We start from the raw sequence: 21,407 nt of genomic DNA on the forward strand, positions 1-21,407 counted from the left end.
TAGACTAAGGTTTTTAGATGATCAAAATTGATAAAAAGAGAGAAACTGTTGGGGAATATTTTCCAAGGCCCATAACTTTGACCCAGTTTATCAGTTCAAACTGTCCTGACTGAGCACACGCACCTTGTAACCTTGGCTGCTGTGCTCTCAGTGTTCTGTCTCCCTGTTCCTGCCTGTTGGCGTCAGCTGATAGAGGTGTTATGATTTTATCTTGTTATGCAGCATGTTGATGATGCTCTCGGAACTAGCTAAATACATGGGTCCGGGGTAGGGTTCTTGAGAATTGACGTGGCAACTCTACCGTGCAGTCAGATCGTGGCTGCTGTGACTTGTGATGTGAATTCTCCGGCCGAAGCTCCAAATAAACCATCAGTGTTTGACATCAAAGCTCCTGCTCTTCCCGTGTCTCTTTCCTGGGTCGGTGACTCCCACTGCATTGCTGCTACACAGAAGTTTCCCTTACAAGAGTTCAGAGTGTGCAGCCAATTAAGCTGATGCGTGTCTGATTGGACGCAGGTGTGCTGCTCTGATGAGGATAATGATCGGCTAGAGTTTAAAAAGCTCCACCGCTCACACTGAACCATAGGCCTACTGTGAGTCAGTCAGGAAGACAGAGAGCAGCTTCCTGTTATCAGTGTCACTTATGGAGGCCTTTCATTTTCAGGTTATCCTCCTTGTAGGACTCTGTGTTAGCTGCTCTTTTGCTTTTCTGCCCACACAAGATGCTTCGTTTCAGAGCCTTGCGAACACAGGCAGGTCAGAAATCGGGCAGCAGAAGTCTCCGGCTGAGGAACCGCAGCAGGTGAATACCATCAGAGTGACCTGTCATCCAGACTCCTTGGAGATTGTTATCAAAGCCGATATGTTTGCGGTTGGAGCTCCTGTTGATGGTGACGAGATACGCCTTGGAGTAGAGACCAACAACCAGTACTGCAGAGCTACAGCGTCTTCAGCAGATGAGTACAGTATCAGTGTTGGACTTGTGGAGTGCGGCACCAGACACTGGGTAACTTTAAATATATTTCATTTCAAATATTATTCATTATAGCTTCTAGTTTTTAAACACGTCTAATCTCCACAGGTAACTGAGGACTCTCTGATCTACACAAACCTCCTCATATACTCTCCTGAGGCTTCTCCATATGGTGTTGTTCGAATGGAGGAGGCTGTAATTCCAATTGAATGTCATTACGAAAGGTCTTTGTCTCTTTTTGTTTTTAAAGCTCACATTGTAAAAATCTTTGAATGATGTCTGTCTTTTTTTAAATGCATGTTTTCTGTTTCTTAGGAAGTACAGTTTGTCCAGTTCTTCACTCATGCCTACCTGGATCCCCTTCATGTCGACCCAGGCTGCAGTGGAAATGTTGCAGTTTAACATGAGAATCATGACAAGTGGGTTTTGATAATGATCTCATGTCATGAGTTGTCATGTCTCTATTTGCACTTAGTACTTTTGTCTGGCCGTGTGCAGGTGACTGGCAGTACAAAAGAGGCTCTAATGTGTTTCATCTCGGTGAGCCCATCAGCATCGAGGCCTCGGTCAGAATCGGGCATCACGTTGAGCTCCGAGTGTTTGTGAGCAGCTGCGTGGCTACACTGAGCCCTGACATGCACTCCAGCCCCAGGCATGCCTTCATTGAAAATGGGTAAGGCTGCAAATTGCTAAATGGCAAAAAGAAACACATTTTTAGTAACGTATTTTTCTGACCCTAGAGGGAGCTGTTTAATGTGTAAGGCTCTTCAAGTGGTTTAATTCAGACACGAGCAATGCTGACTCGAGTGACAGGTTAATAAAAGATCATTCCTTTAGTGTTGTCTTCAAGTTAGCTAAGGCTAGCTGCAGGTTGCTTTTAATCTTTAATCTAGTTCTTCCTTTCTGTGCCACTATTGGCAAATGCACAGGTCAGATTTGTGCAGTTCTGACTCTAAAGAACTACTTCCAGAACTTGCCTATAGGCTATAGAAATGTTAGCGGTGGAGTTGCATTGTGGGTAATGTAGACTCTGGTTATAGTAGTCAATGAGTGCTAATTTAGTGTTGCTCTTTGTTTTTCCTCATCATAGGTGCTTTGTTGACTCTCAGCTTCCAGGCTCCAGGTCTCAATTCTTAGCCAGGACACAGGATGACAAGCTCCACATGTCCATTGATGCCTTCAGATTTTATAATGAGGACAGAGGGGAGGTGAGGCTCTATTAAATTGCCTCAAACATGATTGTGTGTGCATGTTTCCCAACACCTGTTGTTCTCATAGCTCTACATCACATGTCACCTGAATGCTGTGCCAATAAATAGCACAGATGCAACAACCAAGGTGTGCACTTTTGTGAATGGAAGGTAAGTGAGATCCAGTCTAAAATATGTCAAATTACACACAAAAACCAAAGTCTTGGTGCTGAATGTTTTTTATTTATCAGATGGCAGTCCGCTGATGGTAATGACTACGTATGTGGGCAATGCAAAAGACTAATTGGAGTTGAGCAAACTCCCAGTAAGCCCAGCAGCCTCGGCAAGTTTAGGCCTCGAGGGTTTGTGAAGCCAGAAGAGCGTGAACCCCTCTGGAGGAGTGGACTGAAGACCAGTACAGGTGGGGAGCTTGTAGAAACTTGTATGATGAATATTGGCTGCAGAATAGATGTCGTCATAATAATCAATTGTGACACATGTTTTGGCATAGGTTTTAGACGTGATGATGGCTGGGTAACTGAATTAACATGCATTGTGCTGGTTTGTGTTAGTGTGGGAACATCAGGCCAGAGTGGGTCCGATGATGGTCTTGCCAGCCAAGCAGAAAAGCCGGCCCATACCTGCAGAGGAGCCTTCTTCCATTCTTGATCAAATCAGAAGATCTACAATGTATGGCAGCCAGTGGAGGAGTGGAATAAACAGAGTTGGTAAGTCAATGCCGGTATTGAATTATTCTTTGTTCATTTGAAGCCTTTAACAATCTCTAAATTGAGATTAAAATGGCAAATAATGAAATCTTAATGTTTTGTTTTTCTGTCAAAGATCAGAGGAAAGGACTGCTTCCTGATTCATCATCATCCCAAAACCAGGAGGACGTTGTGACTTTAGCTTCTGAGCAGAATAAAGACGAAGAAGACAAAAGTGGAAGAGAAAAAGGTAAAATGTGAAAAGTCTTAACTCTTTTTTTAAATGGCACTCTGCAATGCACCTTTTACATTAACACATTTCTTCTACGACTACAGATGAAGATGCTGAGGAAGTTCCTGAACTTCTAGAAAGAACCTCTCCTGAGGCCCACCTGCAGCCGAAGGCAGCGGTGCTGAACAGTACCAACACAGCGGCGCTCGATGAAGTCCTCCCAACTGCTGCGGTTAATGTGGCTGTGCCCCCACTGTCCAACACCACTGCAACAGAATCTGACCTTCCTGAAACAATGGACTCAAAGAGATAATAAATGATTCAAACTTTAATTTGTTTGCTTTTTAATGTTGCAAAACACAAGGAAAACTGATGACCTGCTCACAGCTAAAACTTTTCTTGGGCTTGTCTGCTGCTAGAAACTACACCATGGCATTTATTTTCTGGGGTGTCATTTGCTTTAGTTGTAACAGCTGTATAAAGGTGATTTATTGGAGGTCAGCCAGTTTATATTTGAACTTCAGTTGCTGCAACAAAGCCTTTGTACATGAGTAGCTTCTTTAAAAGGGGAGTTACCATGGGGTCCTGGCAATATAATGACCTGAACATTAAGATATAAACATGGTCTCATAACTTTATGTCTATTGGGTTTTCTAACTGGAGACTGCATTCTAATAGAGTACCCAGACCTCTACTAGGGTAGTAAATATGTTTTAGAGTTACAATTTGATGGTTTACAAAGTCTTGTTACTTTAGCTTAGCAAATCTATTCACTCCTGTTTTTGGGGACTAATTAAAAAAAGTGACCATATTAATGTTTAGGCAAGGCAAGTTTATTTATATAGCACTTTTCAACACAAGGCAATTCAAAGTGCTTTACAAAAAATGAAAGACATTAAGAAAAAGGCATTTAAAATCATTCATTAAAAAGAAAAGCTAATAAAATACATGGATAAAAGTTACAGTGCAGTTTAAGATATGAATAGTTCAATTAAAAGCAGCGACAAAAAACAAAGTCTTAAGCCTGGATTTAAAAGTAGTCAGAGTTGCAGCGGACCTGCAGGTTACTGGGAGTTTGTTCCAGATATTTGGAGCATAATAACTGACCGCTGCATTTCCATGTTTAGTTCTGACTCTGGGGACAGAAAGCTGACCAGTCCCTGAAGACCTGAGAGATCTGGATGGTTCATAATTTAGCAGGAGGTCAGAAATGTATTTTGGGCCTAACCCATTCAGTGCTTTATAAACGAGCAGCAGTATTTTGAAATCTATTCTTTGACACACAGGAAGCCAGTGTAAAGACTTCAGAACAGGAGTGATGTGATCCACTTTCTTAGTGTTAGTGAGGACTCGAGCAGTGGCGTTCTGAATCAGCTGCAGCGTCCTAATAGATTTTTTAGTGAGACCTGTGAAGACACCATTGCAGTCGTCGAGTCTACTGAAGATAAAAGCATAGACAAGTTTTTCCAAATCCAGCTGTGACATTAGTCTTTTAATCCTAAATATATTCTTTAGGTGATAGTCGGCTGATTTAGTAACTGTTTTAATGTGACTGTTGAAACTCAGGTCAGAGTCCATGACTACACCTAGATTTCTGGCTTTATCTGTTGGTTTGAACATTGCACACTGAATCTCAGCGCTAACTTTTATACGTTCTGCTTTGGCTCCAAAAACCATTACCTCAGTTTTATCTTTGTTTAATTGGAGAAAGTTCTGACACATCCAGTCATTGATTTGTTCAATGCACTTACTCAGTGTTTGAATTGGAGCATAGTCTCCTGGTGAAATTGTTACGTACATTTATGTGTCATCTGCATAGCTATGGTAACTTATTTTGTTGTTTTTCATTATCTGAGCCAGTGGTAGCATGTAGATGTTAAAGAGAAGAGGCCCCAAGATGGAGCCTTGAGGAACCCCACATGTCATATTTGTCAACTCAGATGTGTATTTACCTATAGAAACAAAGTTGTTTCTGTCCTTTAAGTAGGATTCAAACCAATTTAGAACTGTTTCCGAAAGACCCACCCAGTTTTCCAGTCAGTCTAGTAATATGCTGTGGTCAACAGTGTCAAACGCAGCACTGAGATCTAATAATACTGAAGTTCTGCCACTGTCTGTGTTTAAGTGGATGTCATTAAAGACCTTTACAAGAGCAGTCTCAGTGCTGTGGTTTGGACCAAAGCCTGACTGGAACACATCGAAACAGTTATTTAAATGCAATAAATTACTCAACTGTTGAAAAATAACTTTTTCAATGATTTTACCTAGAAATGGGAGGTTTGATATGGGCCTATAATTGTTCATTACTGAAGCATCTAGATTATTCTTTTTTAAGAGCGGTTTAATGACTGCAGTTTTCAGGGCCTGTGGAAAAATACCTGAGTGAAGAGATTTGTTTACTATATGAAGTAGATCTGAGGCCATGCAAGGCAAAACATCTTTGAAAAATCCTATTGGAATAATATCAAGGCAGCAGGAGGAGGATTTCAGAAGTTGTATAATGTCCTCTAGGTTTTTATCATTAATATGATGGAATTGTTTCATGGTGTTTGAATTGATGTTAAGTGGAAACAGAGACAACACATTTGCTGTTCCTGATGCAGAGGCACTGACTGCTTGTCTGATTTTCTGAATTTTGTCAGTGAAAAAGGAGGCAAAATCATTGCACGCCCTGGTGGATAGAAATTCAGAGGCTTCTGACACTGGGGGGTTAGTTAGTCTGTCGACGGTAGCAAACAAGGCACGTGCGTTGTTTTTGTTTTTGGTAATGATGTCAGAGAAGAACGATTGTCGTGCGTTTTTCAATTCCAAATTATAAAGGCCAAGTCTCTCTTTATAGATTTCAAAGTGAACCTGGAGATTTGTTTTTCGACATTCTCTTTTTTCTGTTTTCACGGTCATGGCCTTTCTCCATGGAGATATTTTCTTGCCAGACACTTTCTTTACCTTAGTTGGAGCAATGGCATCTATAACATTTTTAATTTTTGAATTAAAATGATCTACTAGCTAATTTACTGAGATGTTAGCAGGGGCAAGTGTGGAAGAAAAATTCTGAGTAAACATTTCCCTAGTGTTTTCAGTTAAATATCGCTTTGTGGTTATCTCTTTTTGAACATGTTTGTGAACAGAAATAGAGCTCTCAAAGAAAACACAGGAATGGTCAGAGAGTGCAACATCAGTCACCACAACCTTAGAGATATTCAGACCCTTTGAGATAATTAAGTCCAGAGTGTGCCTGTGCCTCTTATTGTGCGTGGGCTCCGTCACATGCTGAGTCAGTCCATAGCTATCAAGAACACAAAACAGTTATTTTGCCCCTCTGTCCTGGGGGTTGTCAACATGGATGTTAAAATCACCAATAATGACTAGACGGTCAAAGTCAATACACACTATAGACAGCAGTTCAGTAAAGTCATCAAAAAAGCTTCCACAGTATTTGGGTGGTCTATAGATATTTAGGAACAGAGCTCGAGAGGAGCATTTCAGCTGAAGGGCTACATATTCAAAATAATCAAAGTTTCCATATGATGTCTTCCTGCATTGAAGGGAATCATTGAACAGAATAGCAACTCCACCCCCTTTCTTATGCATTCTTTCCTGACTCATAAAACTACAGTTGGGAGGGGTTGATTCGATAACAACAGCTGCACTGTTATTTTGTTCAATCCAAGTGTCTGTTAAAAACATAACATCGAGATTGTGCTCAGTGATAAAATCATTGATTAAAAATGTTTTTCCTGCCAAAGACCTGACATTTAATAAAGCTAGTTTAAGTTTGTTAAACACACTATCAGTCATGTTTTTTGTAACAAGCTGTGGCTGACATGGAATCACTGCTAAATTAGATAAACTCACACAAACGTTTGAGCGCTTCCTGTTTCTAAGATGATTCACCGCTCTTAACCCTCTGGAGTCCAAGGGTATTTTCTCGAATTGTTGATGTTTTCTTAAATCCCCTTTTAAATGTATTTCTTCTCACATGGCACCCCATGTGTTAAATATAAAAATGTTCAGGACAATCTCTGGTATTGCTATATATGCAAATTACTCACCTTAGAGCACTGTTTGATGAGATAAGTAGCTCAAAAGCTTAAAATGTTACATCCGATTTTCGGAAAATCTTCAAAACTCTTGTGAAAACACAAATTTACTCATGTGATCGAAATGTTTTGGTGTTTTATATTTGGTTACCAAAGTCTTAGGATCACAAAAGCAGTGAAATATTTGAATTACACTGTATATATGTATGTATGTAATTCATGTCTAAAATGAAAAAAATGTAATTCGAATTTTGAGTAAAACAAGTGTTTATCACTCTACTTTCACCACAGCAGGGACTGAGATACATTAGGACTGAATAATGACTTCATATTACATGTGATGTGTAAAAATACAAATTGAGCATTCAACCTTTTTTTTTCAACCAACAATTTATTATAAATATGTTTTTTTCAACCAACTATTTATATAAATATAAGAAACTGGAAAATCTAACTATTTACATTATTGAACATCAGAACTTTCAACCAACTTTTCATTATAAATGTCAAGACAGTGTCAAGGTCTTTGTCTGTCTTCCAAGACAGTGGGTCTGGCTGCTGTGTAGGTGGGGGTGATGGTGCATGGGCTGCTGTGTAGGTGGGGTGTACAAGTGCTATACGAGACCTCCTTGCTGGCTGGGTTGAAGGTGATGGCTGTGGTGGAGCCTTTGTGCTGAGGTGTATCTTGACCTGGTGGCAGCCGCAGATGGAGGTGGAGGCTGCTGTAGTGATGCTGGTCTGCTGGTCCTTGGTGGTGATGGCTCTAGTGAAGGCCCTTGAGCCACAGTAGATCTTGACCTGGGGGCCGGCACAGATGGATGCTGCTGGATAAACGCCGCCTGTGGGCCACTAGGCCCAGACAGCTGTAAAACATCTCTGTAAAACAAATAAAAATGTAGGACAATAATTACAACTAATTTCATTGAAATAAAGTTCAAGTAAAATGTTGCTCAAGCACAAATAACAATGCACACATAAAAAGACAGTTTGGGAGGTTGGAAAAGGAGTCTCTCTCGATCTCACACACACACACACACACACACACACACACACACACACACACACACACACACACACACACACACACACACACACAGGTATTTCCAGTTACTTTACATTCAGTATAAAATCACAGACACACATAGGCTACATCTGATTACAAAGTCTCATCTGTACAGGACGGTAAGATAATAACAGGCACACATAAATAAATCTATGACAAAGTCTCATCTGTACAGGACGGTAAAATAATAACAGGCACACATAAATAAATCTATGACAGTCTCATCTGTACAGAACAGTATGATAAAATAATCGATGGCAAAAACATGTCACTGTAAATGTCTCCGTTGTGGGACGAATACATGATTAATTTAATCATCTACACATGTAATCTCACTTTACACACCAAAATAACGTTAACACAGAGTAAACGTTTGCTAATGGAGTCTATTTTGTCCCAAGAAAAAGTTCATGACTATCGATAACAAATATATATCAATAAACCTATTGTTCATTTTCGCGGTATTCCCCACACGTTGCCAGTACACTATTACTGTAATATTTACACTTACCCATGTCCAAATGGATCCTTGTTGTTGTCTTTGTGTTCTTCTTCTTCAGAAGAGCCGAAGACTTCAGGTTCTGAACATCTGAGGCTCTATCTTCACTGCTGCTAGCGAAAAAAATCTCGAGTGAAGTCGGCAACTGTTTTTAGCCATTTTCTCTGTCTCTCTCTCTCTCTCTCTCTCTCTCTCTCTCTCTCTCTCTCTCTCTCTCTCTCTCTCTCTCTCTCTCTCTCTCTCTCCACACTGACGTAAACTGAGGGGAGACACGTGGTTTATGTTTTTTTTACTTGGTGGGTAGGTCCTTAGTGATTTCTCGATGTCCATTGGTCATTTCAGACCATGATGTCTGCCGGCTGAGATGTCCTTGACGGACACACGAATCCACCAATCCCACACAGTGTAAAGTCAAGCTGTTTGAGCGGCCATATTGGCTGCTGTGCCCTGGTTACAGTCTCACAGGAGAAACTGCTGGAAAGCTACCCTTCCAGCGATTCCGCGGATATCTGAATCATGTTTCTACTCCTTATAATCGAAAATATATGATTAATTACGTAAAATTATGCGCACCTGGACGCGCCGGCGCGTCCACCGACTTCAGAGGGTTAATCTATTACCTATCAAGACAGATATTGGCAAAGCTATAGGCAGGCAGGGCCCTGGCATGTCCTGGAAAGAGTTGAGAGTGCCATACGCCCTTGAGCCTGGACCCAGCACATATCAGAAAGAGTTTGTTTCGTTTTGTACACACACATCCTTATCAGGCTTCGGAGACTGCAGATGCTTTCTTGAAGGGAGGGGAGGTGGTTGACGTAGGCACGGTGATGGAGACGGGGAAGATGGTGCGGGGGTAAAGGACATGCTGCCAGGGGGGGAGGTGGTTGACGTAGGCACGGTGATGAAGACGGGGGAGATGGTGCGCGTCTCTGCTGTGATTTTGGTGGGCGTCGTTGAGGAGCGGGGGTAAAGGACATGCTGCCAGCCCTGCGTATCGCCTTGGTTTGGTCTTTGAACTCCAGGAAGGAATCGGTGCCAAACCTCTGTATCTCCTTCATGTGTTCAACGATCACACATGGGGGGGGGGGGGGTGACGGGCAGTGGAGACTCCTCCATGTGTCTCATAGGTCTCCCATAATCAGAACATTCCTCAGGTGGGTGCAGTGATAATTCTTCAGGGTTTTCTGCGCGATGTGTTGTGTCTTTCTCTCTCCAATCCTCTTCTGAATGGCGGTAGAGGGCCACTGATGAACACCTCTGCATTTAGAGAGCTGGCAGTTTCCAAAAAACATTTAAAGTCTTCTTTCAGCACTTCTGACTGTTGTTTCAGAACATCATTTGTTCCAATGTGTAGTACCACATTCTTCAGAGTCAGATGTTCAGCCCCAATATGCAGGATCTTCTCAGCCAAGTCAGAGACCACATCCTTGGGATAACAGAGTACTTTGGTGTTGTTCTTATTACACAGACCTTTTACATCTCTTACAGCAAAGTCACCCACATTCAGAGTTTCAGGCCCAGTCGTTAGCTTTCCCTCTAGCCTTTTACTTTTGGAGTAGCTATTGGTCCTTACCCTGCCGTGTGAAGAGGACAGGGTATCCAGGTCATCAGAAAGAGATCTCCGGTTCTCGGTCAGCGGAGCGTATCTGTTCTGGATTGGCACACTTGGTGGTTTAGGAGGATTGTTTCTAATTCTCCCTTTAGCAGCTGTCCACTGCTGTTTCCTAGTATGAATAGAGGTTGAAGAGGCACTCTTCCTGGGTGATAACAATGCAGGCCAGCCGGTCGCATCACAGATTTCAGAGCGCTGGGCTCTGCCTGTTACCCGTCCTCCCAAATCCCATGGAAATGATTTACTCTTAGGCTTTGCACCCAGAGAGTTCCAGGGAGGAATACCACTTGTAGATTTATTACCCAGTACACAGCCCTCCAGTTCCTTGGAATCCTTGTAGCTGCTAACTAGCTGTGAGTTAGCATACCCTTCTCCATTATTTTTAGGGATGCACGATATTGTTTTTTTTAAACCGATACCGATAACTTCCTGCTTCTCAAGACCGATACCGATAACCGATAATAATATCATATATATATATATATATATATATATTAAATGTACCTGTAGTTTTTGCACACCTGGTGGTAAAAAAGGACTAGTAGTGAGCAAATTACATGAGCATTACTACTATGAACAAAACAAAGCCAAGAACAGTTTTGACTCTTCAAAGTGACCATATTTATTTTCCCAAATAAAGTTCTTGCCTTTTTCAAAAGCCTCGTCGATAGGTAAAAGCCCCGGTGCCTTTGCAGCTGGCTTTGGATTCGCTGCTAGTTTAGCAGCGCGGGCGTCTTCGTACGCTTTTAACACACCATCGTAGCGATGGCGATGTTTCAGGTTGGAAGTATTATTCGTTGCCTTTTTCCCTCCTCGTGGAACTTCTGCATTGCATTTGTTAATACAAATAGCAAGCGAACTATCTAACTCTGAAACTTTGAAATAGTCCCATACTACTGACGACATGTTTGTTTACTGTCCTGGCTTCACGGCCGCACACCATTTACGTCACAGCCAGGCATGAGTTAGGGAGCGCTGGATTTGTGAAAAACTCCCCTCTTCCTAAACCACTAATACCACAGTACTGGCAAAACGGGAGGAGCCGAGTGAAAAACAAGCGGCCCTCATCCCAATCCACCCACACCGCAGTATTTTTTTCTTTTTTTTACCCAAAAAATATATTGTATATTATCGGGGCTATTAATACTTTTATCGGGTTTATCGGGATGACGTCATAATTCCTAATTATTGGGCCGATAATTATCGTGCACCACTAATTATTTTGCAACACTGCTAAAGTGGTGTCATTCCCACGACATAGTCCATTCACTTCCACGTTACCTTCCAACCGTTGCATTTTCATTTCCAACACAGCCATCTTCTGTATAAGTTTGTGGAAGTCATCTGTAGAGAACGGAGGCATTTTGCTACCAACTAGCTTAAGCTAAATAGCATGCAGTAGCAGTGATCATCAGGGGGGACTCAAAGCCAGAAACCTATAAGTTACTTACGTAACCCCAGATCTAAGAGTAACATGAAGTGAGATGTCTCACTATGGGATGCGCCTCATCGCGGAGCAAACAGAAGCATCAATCTCATTACGCCAATCCTGATTGGCTGGTGATCTTGACGTCAGCGTCAGGGAATTCACCCCCTATAAGTAGCTTGCGCCACGACGCATGCGTCATTCAAAATAAGCACCTCTTCTCGTTTCACCATAGCAAGGAGGGCCGTCTGGTGAGACATCTCACTTCATGTTACTCTGAGGAACTGGGGTTACGTAAGTAACCTATAGTTCTCATTCATAACACTCCGTTCGATGTCTCACTATGGGAAATTGTAGCTCCCGTATTGTCATACGAGCTTATCTCGAAAATCACCAAACCAACCAGAACTTAACAGGTAGAGCTCTGACTCAACCAGGTGCCCAGCACTGCTTGAGTCACACTGGGAGCAGAACGTCCAGCCTGTTAAGAGGCGGACAAAAGTGAGCGGCGAGGACCAGCTCGCTGCTGCACCAATGTCTTGGATGGGAGACATCCTGGACAGAGCCCAGGATGCAGCCAGTCCCTGAGTCGAAAGAGCTCGCGGACCCGAGGGTGCCTGCAAACTCTGACTCGTATGGGCCCCAAAGCAATTGCTTCCACAAACCAGTGGGAGAGCCGTTGCTTAGTAACAGGCTTGCCCTTATAAGGGTTAGCCCAGGACACAAGGAGTTGGTCATTATGACGAAGCACCCTTGATCTGTCCCTGTACGTGCGTAAAGCACGGGCTGGACACGGCAAATCCGGCCGCTGTTCCCCGGAGGAATACAGTGGCGGGGAGGATGCCTCAATGTCAAATGTGGTAACTGAACCAACCGCCTTAAAGAGCCTGTGACACGGTTTTCCCCCATCATCCAAACCCATCAATTTGAGTACATATTGTCCCCTTGAAAACCGTTACTGAACTGATTTTGGATATTTGTACTTTGATAACCATTAATCTGCCTTCAATTTTGACAATTTTCTGGATCTTCTCGCGGATTCTTCAAGTCCCGCCAAATGATGGGTGACGTCATTGCGGGCACAGCGCTCCAGCTGCACCGTCCAGGATCCCAGCATCTGCATGTAAACCTTTATATATATACAGTCAGATGTAAACACACGATGGTGCACACAGCAGCAAGCTCAGACAGCGATGACAGGTTAATGTTGAACGTGTCTGAGAGCTCATATGAGGCTGAAGGATCGGTTTATGTTGTATCTGTTAGAAGTTTAGGAATGAGGTGCGTCAATATGGGCGATCATATGGTCATGTAGCCAGTGGTGGAATGGGACTAAAAATCATCCCGGGACTCTCGACCGGCCCACTTCGGTACCGCTAGTAAATTGTCAACGGGGGGAGCGGGGGATGTAAAATACAAATATAATGTATAATGTCTGTGTCTTTGACATTAGCGCTGCTAGCCACCTGTGCCCTGTACTACGAAGCCAGTTCAACAGACCCTGGATATATTTGAGTAACAAACAAACTAACAACAAACTAACAAACGAGATCTCGCTAAGCGGTCCTACGACGCTGGTTATCAACTCGGTAAATCAAGCCAGGGTTTCTCTCTCCAGCTGAGAGCGCGTTCACGTCTAAGACACGGGTGGATCTGACTTTAATTACATTTGTCTCGAGTGTTTCGTCAACATAATGTGTTAAATAATACTTCTGCATCCAGTCTGTGACACTGTGAGTGTTGCACGGCCAGATGAGGCTGGAGAAGCTGACTCAGATAAGGAAATATATGATATATTATGATATTATATGATCGATGATGTAATATGAATGATAAGTGCGACACGTCGGCGTCTTCTCTGCATACGGCAGTTTAAACTGTATTTTCTTTATCCTGTAATATGACTTGAGAGATTTAAACTCCGCACACTGAGTTAATCTCTTTTCTATAAACGCCGGAGGCGGGCAGCGTCAGGTAAAATAAGTTATTTAGCCTTCTCAAACCTGAGCCTCACGCGCCGCCTATGGGGGATGTGCTAGTTACTTATCCGACCGGCCCACTTCGGTACCGGCCCATCGGGATTCGTCCCGATGGCCAGTCCGCCACTGCATCCAGCCCATGTAAACTGTCAACGGGGGGAGCCTCGCTGCGGGGAAACGGTGGACCTAGTGTCCCGATCGGGGTGGGAATAATAATCCGTGCATTTTATCCATTAATTTCCCCAACATTGTGGTAAAAAACCACACGTTTAATCCATGTTGGTGTACTACTACAACTACAAAAAGCATCGGTTTGTTTTCTCATCAGTAAATGCAGACCGGCTCAAACAAACGATTTTTAATCATCATCCTCACTCATCATTTAATGTATCATATGTTCGCCGAATTGACATGAAAGCACTAATAAATGTAGTTTCATCCACTTGAGTTTATAACCACAAAAATAATCGATTTGTTTTTATATCACATCCGACGGGAGGAAATTCAGCAGCTCTCACTCCCGATTTTTAATCCTAATGTAATCATCATCTTCACCACAATCATTTATGTTTATGTCGCCGAATTGACATGAAAGCACTGACACATATGTGTCATATGTGTCAGTACTTTAGTCAACTTCATTAAAACGTTATTAACGTGCCTAAACTCAGTAATTCACCAGTTCTACGCATGACACAACACACTTTGTCCGTGTTTGGCTATCGAAGCGTTCCCGCATTGACGTCACTTCCGGCTTCCCCCAAAACTTCAAAATGAGTGAAGGAATTTCCCCGCGATGTTCGAAATTATTGATATTTAACGAAACGGTATCGCTTTTTCTTTTTTAAACTGACGGTTCGAGATTACTAGTAGCCCAATATTTCATTGCACAACAGTTGTTGGGATGGTGTCACAGGCTCTTTAAGATAAAGGCAGGGTTGGGCTTCAACCACACTCTGTTTGCCCTGGGGCGAACTGAGTGCATGAAGACTGTACAGATAGGGCATGAGTGCCACTGGCTTGCTTGGCAGCTGCCAGGGTCAGCTTCATGTCACACTATTCAGATTGTACCACTCACGGGCCAGGCCCATAGAGCCAAGCGCTCTGGGCATGGGTGAAAGATCGCCCCCCCCGCTTGGGACAGTATGTCCCTGCGTAGTGGGAGCTGCCATGGCTGCTGATGGAGATTTTGAGGGATTACTGGTCCGCTTTTCAAATCTCCGCACGTCCCTAACAAGCTGGTTATCATACAGGAAGGAATCCAGAGCTACCAAGTAACCGTTAAACAATAATCTACTTTAATGGTAATATGACAATGCAATACAATCAATATATTACCATACCATACAAAGCCATATCATATCATATGCGTAATGTCAGGAATATACCTACTCCTGGCCTTGTTCACGTGCTGCAAGACCCTCCGGTCTGGGCAGCGCGAGAAGAGAGGCAGAACAAAAAGATGAACAGCTTCTTTCATACCAACACCAACAGGAAGGGGTGGAGTTTACTCAGCCTCCACACACACATCCCCCCACATTCCAGAGACCTCAACGTCTTAAAGGGTATTTCCTTGCTTCCAAAGATAACCCAAAGATTTAATCTCCCATATCTCCAACTTCTGGTTACACAGACTGCTTATTATTAATACAAAGTAATTAAACCCACACATATACTATTCAAGATATGTAGACTTCCCTGAAACATGACATGCTAGAGATCTTAAGCAGAATATACTCTCATCCACTTAGCACCCTGTCCTGCATACCTACACCTCCCCCACAGAGCAATACAACCCTGTTTACTCTAACCAGCCCTTGTTTATAGCCATTTTAGTCCTCACATTTATGAAAGGATAAAACAGAGAAATCAATATAAAACACAAACACAGGTATTGTTTGAACAGTATTCACTTAACTGCTACTATTGATAATTACCAGAGAAACTCAAGGGACCTCTTTTAATATCTGGAAATTGCAACAAGACTTTCTGCCATTTCAAATGTAACACTTCTTAAATATCAGATGATAATATTCTGCAATCCCCCTTTTTATCTCATTCTCAAGAGATAAACTTACACAAGGCATTTTGAAACATATATACTGTGTCTGTCCCCCAATATCGTATAAATCTATCAGAAACTGAGACCCAAAGTACTTGAAATCTTTGGGAACAAAACATCACTTCCCATGGCAGTGAAGGAACCATGAGGGGGCAGCTGAGTGCTAAGAAGCAGTCTCCTGGTGGTGAATCATCAGCCCGCCTGCCCGCCCCCCCCCCCCCCCCCGGAGGAATAGCCCACAACGACAGCTGATAGGGAGGGGGAGATGCGGCTTTCCCTTCACAGGTGGAACTGATCAGAGTAGACTCCTCTGCTGCCTCGACAGGTCCCCCAGCCAACTGCCAGCCGCTTCCAAGTCGTCTGCTGCATGGATGTCCTCGAGGTCCTTCTCCTCCAGTCCGCTGATGACAGCATCCGAGTCGACCTCCATGACGAGAGCCAGATCCGTCCTGATGTCGTCCCCTGGTCCTAGCAGGTGGTTTCCCCGCCGCACACTGGCTCCCGTGGTACGAGCTGTCCCCCTTTCCTCCCATGCGGACGGCATGAGAGATCCGCTGGGTCACTCGGTCGGGGCCGGAGAGCCTGGGGTTGATCCACTTTGCCCTGATGACCGTCAGCCTCCTGCGTCTCGGGTCCCCCTTTTGGCGCCAGCAACCTGTGTGGAGAAATCTGATACAAATCCCTCAAGCCTACGCTCCGTGGCCCTCGGCTGTTTGACCCACCACTGCGTAGGCCACTTGGAGCCTGTTGGTGGGGTGTCTTAAAACAACAGACGTCTGTGAACAGGTTTTCTAAATTAATTGTGCAGCTTCAGAATCTTAATACTTGGACTGTGCCAACTAAATAAGAACCCCAACATCTTTAGGTAAACTAAATAACATATTTCAATAGCTCTGAATTTCTGACAAGCATCTGTATTTATTTTTAAATGAAATCCTTGAGATCCCATTAAAAATCTAAATATGATTTGAACTGTTAATGTTTCTGGTAAAGAAACACACTAATGTTATGGATTCGAAAACAACCAAAATCACAATACTAACAAAGTGAATGGCTTCCTGGGGATACTACTTTTACCCATCAGTGCTTAGATATTATCCCGCTGAAAAAATGAATACAGAATTCCAACAAACTGTCATCAAATGTCTTTCTATTATAAATTTAGATGAAATATATATCCCCATAATGACCTAAACAATAAAGTCTATGGCTTTTACTTCTTTACCAGGCTAGTTACATGATGTTGTCTAAATTAAATGTTGTCTCATTACATTACTATGTTTTAGCTGAACTGTAAATATGTTCTTTCTACATTTCAAACCTCAGTTACTTTAATACCTGTTGAAACATTAGTTGAAACATTACTCACAGGTCAACTTCTTCAGTATTCCATTCTGGACTTACATCTCTCACAGTAGCCCCTTGGCCACTGATTCTTTATCTGTGTTACCTGCTATAACTCAATCAATATTAGAGACATGTCAACATTCATCAAACAGTATCTTATCCCCAGATATGGAGCAGGTCAATTCTAAAACTGTCAATCAATGGTCAGATTGAACAATCGAGTTGGGGCAGCAGGTTCCTTTCAGTCCCTAAATGAAAAATGTACATTGTGAAGTTTACACTCCCCCTTTTTACACATTAATTCATGTGTAACCAAAATCCTGTATGGGAAGAAAACCTTCAGGTAATAATGGATTATAAGAAAATACCAAACATTTTCCCCAAATGTACATCCATCATTTCCACAGTAAACACCTCAGTGAAATAAAGTGTTTCTCTCCATCTTTCAGTCCTAAAAGAAACAGAATCTTCATGTTTGAGTTTCACATTCTGCAAACTGCCACCTCCTGTGGGAGTGAAATACCATCAAGTAGATTAGAAACGGGTCACATGTGCGGTTTCCCCTTTTGTGGAATGTTAGGAAACGTCTCATTTCACACAGAGCCCCAGAAATAATGTGTTAGTCCCAAAACATGCTTGATTAGTCATTGTTTTAAATCATGCAGTTGCACTGATCAGATGCAGACATACACTCACTCACACTCACACTGTCAGGTTGAAAAGTCAGGTTTGGTCAGGTAGACCTCAGAGTCAGTCATTGACAGTGCCTTCTCAAGTTACCCTGTCGGTCAGGGTCAAAGGTCAGTTGGTCTCAGTCTTTTTGGCCATGTGTCGTGCTCTGCAGAGACTTTGATGTTTCAGCATAGGCCAGTATCCGTTGTCTATAACGGCCCGTCTACACTACAGCGTCGACAGCGTCGAAAGCTCCAATCTGCTCCAATCTGCCCATTCACTTTCAATGGGGTGACGTCACGTAGCCGCGCTTTTTCGCCGAACTGAATTGTGGGTAGCAGAGCGGTCCGTCTCAGGCGTCTCAGGCGACAGAAGTTGAACAATGTTCAACTTCTGTCGCCTGAGACGCCGGAGTAGCCAGCGCCAGCCAATCAAATCCCGTTTCCCAAAATCTGACAGCTGAAGCCGTAGCCAATCAAACCGCGTCTAAGCTGGGAGAGATATCCCGCCGTTCATTTCTATATTTCAAAAAAAGTCGGAGGAGAAACTAACTATCGCCGTAGCAAATCACCCGGTTTTGTATGACCAGACCCTCTTCACCTACCGGGATACAAACCGGAGGAACCAGGCATGGAGGGAGGTGGCAGAGACAGTGGGGGAAACTGTTAGGTTTTCGCCTGTTTGGGGAGTTTATATATATATTGCTCGCATAAAATCCCCGGGGGTTTTTGCTTTGTATGTCGGGGGCGGGAGATTCATGTGATTGGTTGTTGGCCGTGTTGCTTGAATAAAATCCCCAAGCTCCAGACACGCCCAGCTCCAAGCTATTTTTGGAGCTGTAGTGTGGACGCTCCGTTACAATCTGTATATATGGAGCGCCATCATTTATTAATTCACAATTACAACTATAATGTTCAAGATATCTCCAACCCCTCATTGGAACAGCTGTTTCCCACATTCCCTGAAAAGTGTCTAGCCAAAAAATGTCACTTCCCCATTGTACACCACTGCAGTTCATCCACATATAATCCACATCAAAATGTCCAATAGATCTATTTCAGAAACTTGTGCACACAATTATTATCTTGAATCAAACCTCTACTACGACCTGTGTAGCTCTTCATCGGTCACTATACCCATGTATCTTCAATTCTGGTATACCTAAAAACAATGTTAACGTCTTTAACCATGCGTGGAACCCTGGGTGTCCGAACATGTAACAATCACTCCTTCCTTTATCAAGGACCTAAAAACAGAAGTAATTTCATCAATGGTTTGTAGCTGAATTTAGGAATTATCCCTCATGGTAGGTATGTTTTTACTTTTTAACATCTCAAAATGTCAGTTAATTACTAACTAAATGTCGATTAGGAGGTGGTGCCGCTAGTCCTCTAAACTCATAATCTGGTGCCGTGCGCTTCCTGTGAAGCTGCAAGTAAGATTTTAAAACCCACTGCAGGGTGGGTCGAGTGACCCCTCCTCCCTATTGGTCATCAATAATATGCACCATTACAATGGGTGATTGAAGGCCCCACATTATTTCCCATTTCAGCATCAGCCTTCTTTACTCTAAAATTACTTTGTAAATAGGAATATGTAGAAATCGAACAAATATTCAATCTTCAGAAAAGTTCTTAACCAATGCTATCTAGTGAATAGCCAACCTATTTTAAAATGTCAGATGTATAAAAATAAGCCTAAATACTCCCTTACCATCAAAGTCCAAATCTAGACATAAGGTGAACAGTTTTGGTAACGGACAATTTAATCTAAAAACAAAACAAAATTGGACTTGTGTCCTTGTTATTTGTTCTTCAAAATACATTAGCAAATACCCTGCGAAGTATTCGCAACATAACTAACCCTCCATAGGATATGAAATCCATTCATCCCTTTACTCATAGTTAGTTTATATGTCTAGATTATTATGTGTGACCTAATAATCAGATGTCTTGTTTGCCAAACAAGGATATTAAACTTGAATCTATTCAGTATTCCAGACCGTCATTTAAACAATCAGCCTCCCTTCTCAAACACTAACCCTATTGTTCTACACCACCCTCTGGAAAACTCTTGCACAGTTATGCTGTCAAATCATCGCATCATTTCTTCAGAGTCTGAACAGTCTGAGACAAGCCTGTCTCAAGATCTTGTCATAATGTGAACAGTCAGTGATGCGTTGTCCTCTGCAGCTGTAGTCAATTGGATCAATAAAACTCTTGTTTTGCACTGGGATGTCCTGAGGGGGAAGGAACCTCTGGATCAATGTGCTACAATCAGCAGACACACGTTGTCCTCTGCACAGCAGGAATCCCCAAAAACTGCTGTTCCTCTTCACACCACTGTTGCCTTGGCAACGAGGTACACGCAAAATGTCAAACCCTCCTCAGAGATGCGTTCTTTGCACAGTTCTTCTGTTTCTGTAGTGAGCAACTCTTCACCAACACACTGATTCAGAGTACAACCCAAAGGTGGCGCACAACTTTCCAGTGCCGCAGTAATCACAATAAATCAGCAACTGGAGGAAAACTCAATTTAAATCTCTCCCCCAAAGGGTTACAAAATAAAACGGCTGAGTGTCTATATGGTCAGGAATGCTGAAACATGTGAATGTTAAAACAAACCAATGGCAGTAGTCTACCCAGATTATTTACTTCATTGAAAGTAGTAAAACCACATTGTAAAATCTCTTTTGTCTAGTTGAAGTCCTGCTTCTGAAATTCTAGTCAGAAAAAAATAAACTTCATCTTTAAAATCTTCTTTAATTTGAAACCAAAAAAGGTCTTCCTTCTCCACCATGATCCTATCTCTACATCAAAGTCCATACAAACTGATGATTTATCCTTAAAAACCATGAGGAATGACAGTTCTCACAAAACACTATTCTTCCTTACTTCAGTTCTAAATCAAATGAGCCAAAGAGGGAAACCCCCTTAACCACTTGCTTATTCTATTTTTTTTGAAATTGTTTATCTAAGTTGTGTTACAAGCAGGTTAGATCTGTAACAAAATACAACACTAACTGGCGTTAGTATTACCATCTTCCTGCAAAGCAGAAGGAGTAGCCGGCGAGCGCCCGCCGGCCGAAATGGATATTTGGGTTCAGTCTGTGGACCGTTAAGCTTGTCCGGCTACTATAGAGATGTGCTCTGAAGCGAGAAGAGGTGTTTGAATGACGCATGCGTCGTGGCGCAAGCTACTTATAGGGGGTGAATTCCCTGACGCTGACGTCAAGATCACCAGCCAATCAGGATTGGCGTAATGAGATTGATGCTTCTGTTTACTCCGCGATGAGGCGCATCCCATAGTGAGACATTGAACGGAGTGTTATGAATGAGAACAGTGAAGCTGTAAATGTGTCAGTTTTTGTTTCACTTTACAGTGGACTGGAACTGAATCGTTCTCATATACCACATTAAAACCTACATGCAAAAAATAAAATGGGGCTGCATTTTAAATTGCTTTCCATTAACTGTAGTATATAATATTTCAACATTGATTGATGCATAAGGAAGGAAGCATCAGTGTAATTACTAGATGTAAACCCACATGTCATGTGTGGGCCAATCACATGCAGGTATTTCGGTGTGACTGCAGCTTTAATT

At 42.6% G+C, this 21,407-nt stretch overlaps 1 protein-coding gene across 1 annotated transcript; it reads left to right on the top strand.

Annotated features, from left to right (window-relative positions):
* Nucleotides 1-597: 597 nt before the first annotated feature.
* On the top strand, nucleotides 598-3,434 carry LOC117442713 (zona pellucida sperm-binding protein 3-like). Its single transcript, XM_034078664.1, has 10 exons — nucleotides 598-1,006; nucleotides 1,082-1,197; nucleotides 1,289-1,392; nucleotides 1,472-1,646; nucleotides 2,064-2,181; nucleotides 2,252-2,334; nucleotides 2,415-2,584; nucleotides 2,736-2,891; nucleotides 3,007-3,120; nucleotides 3,207-3,434. Exons 1-10 carry the CDS (start codon nucleotides 644-646, stop codon nucleotides 3,413-3,415), a joined length of 1,608 nt encoding a protein of 535 aa, XP_033934555.1. The 5' UTR covers nucleotides 598-643; the 3' UTR covers nucleotides 3,416-3,434.
* Nucleotides 3,435-21,407: the final 17,973 nt, after the last annotated feature.

Source organism: Pseudochaenichthys georgianus, unplaced genomic scaffold (assembly GCF_902827115.2).
Source record: "Pseudochaenichthys georgianus unplaced genomic scaffold, fPseGeo1.2 scaffold_458_arrow_ctg1, whole genome shotgun sequence".
NCBI lineage: Eukaryota > Metazoa > Chordata > Actinopteri > Perciformes > Channichthyidae > Pseudochaenichthys > Pseudochaenichthys georgianus.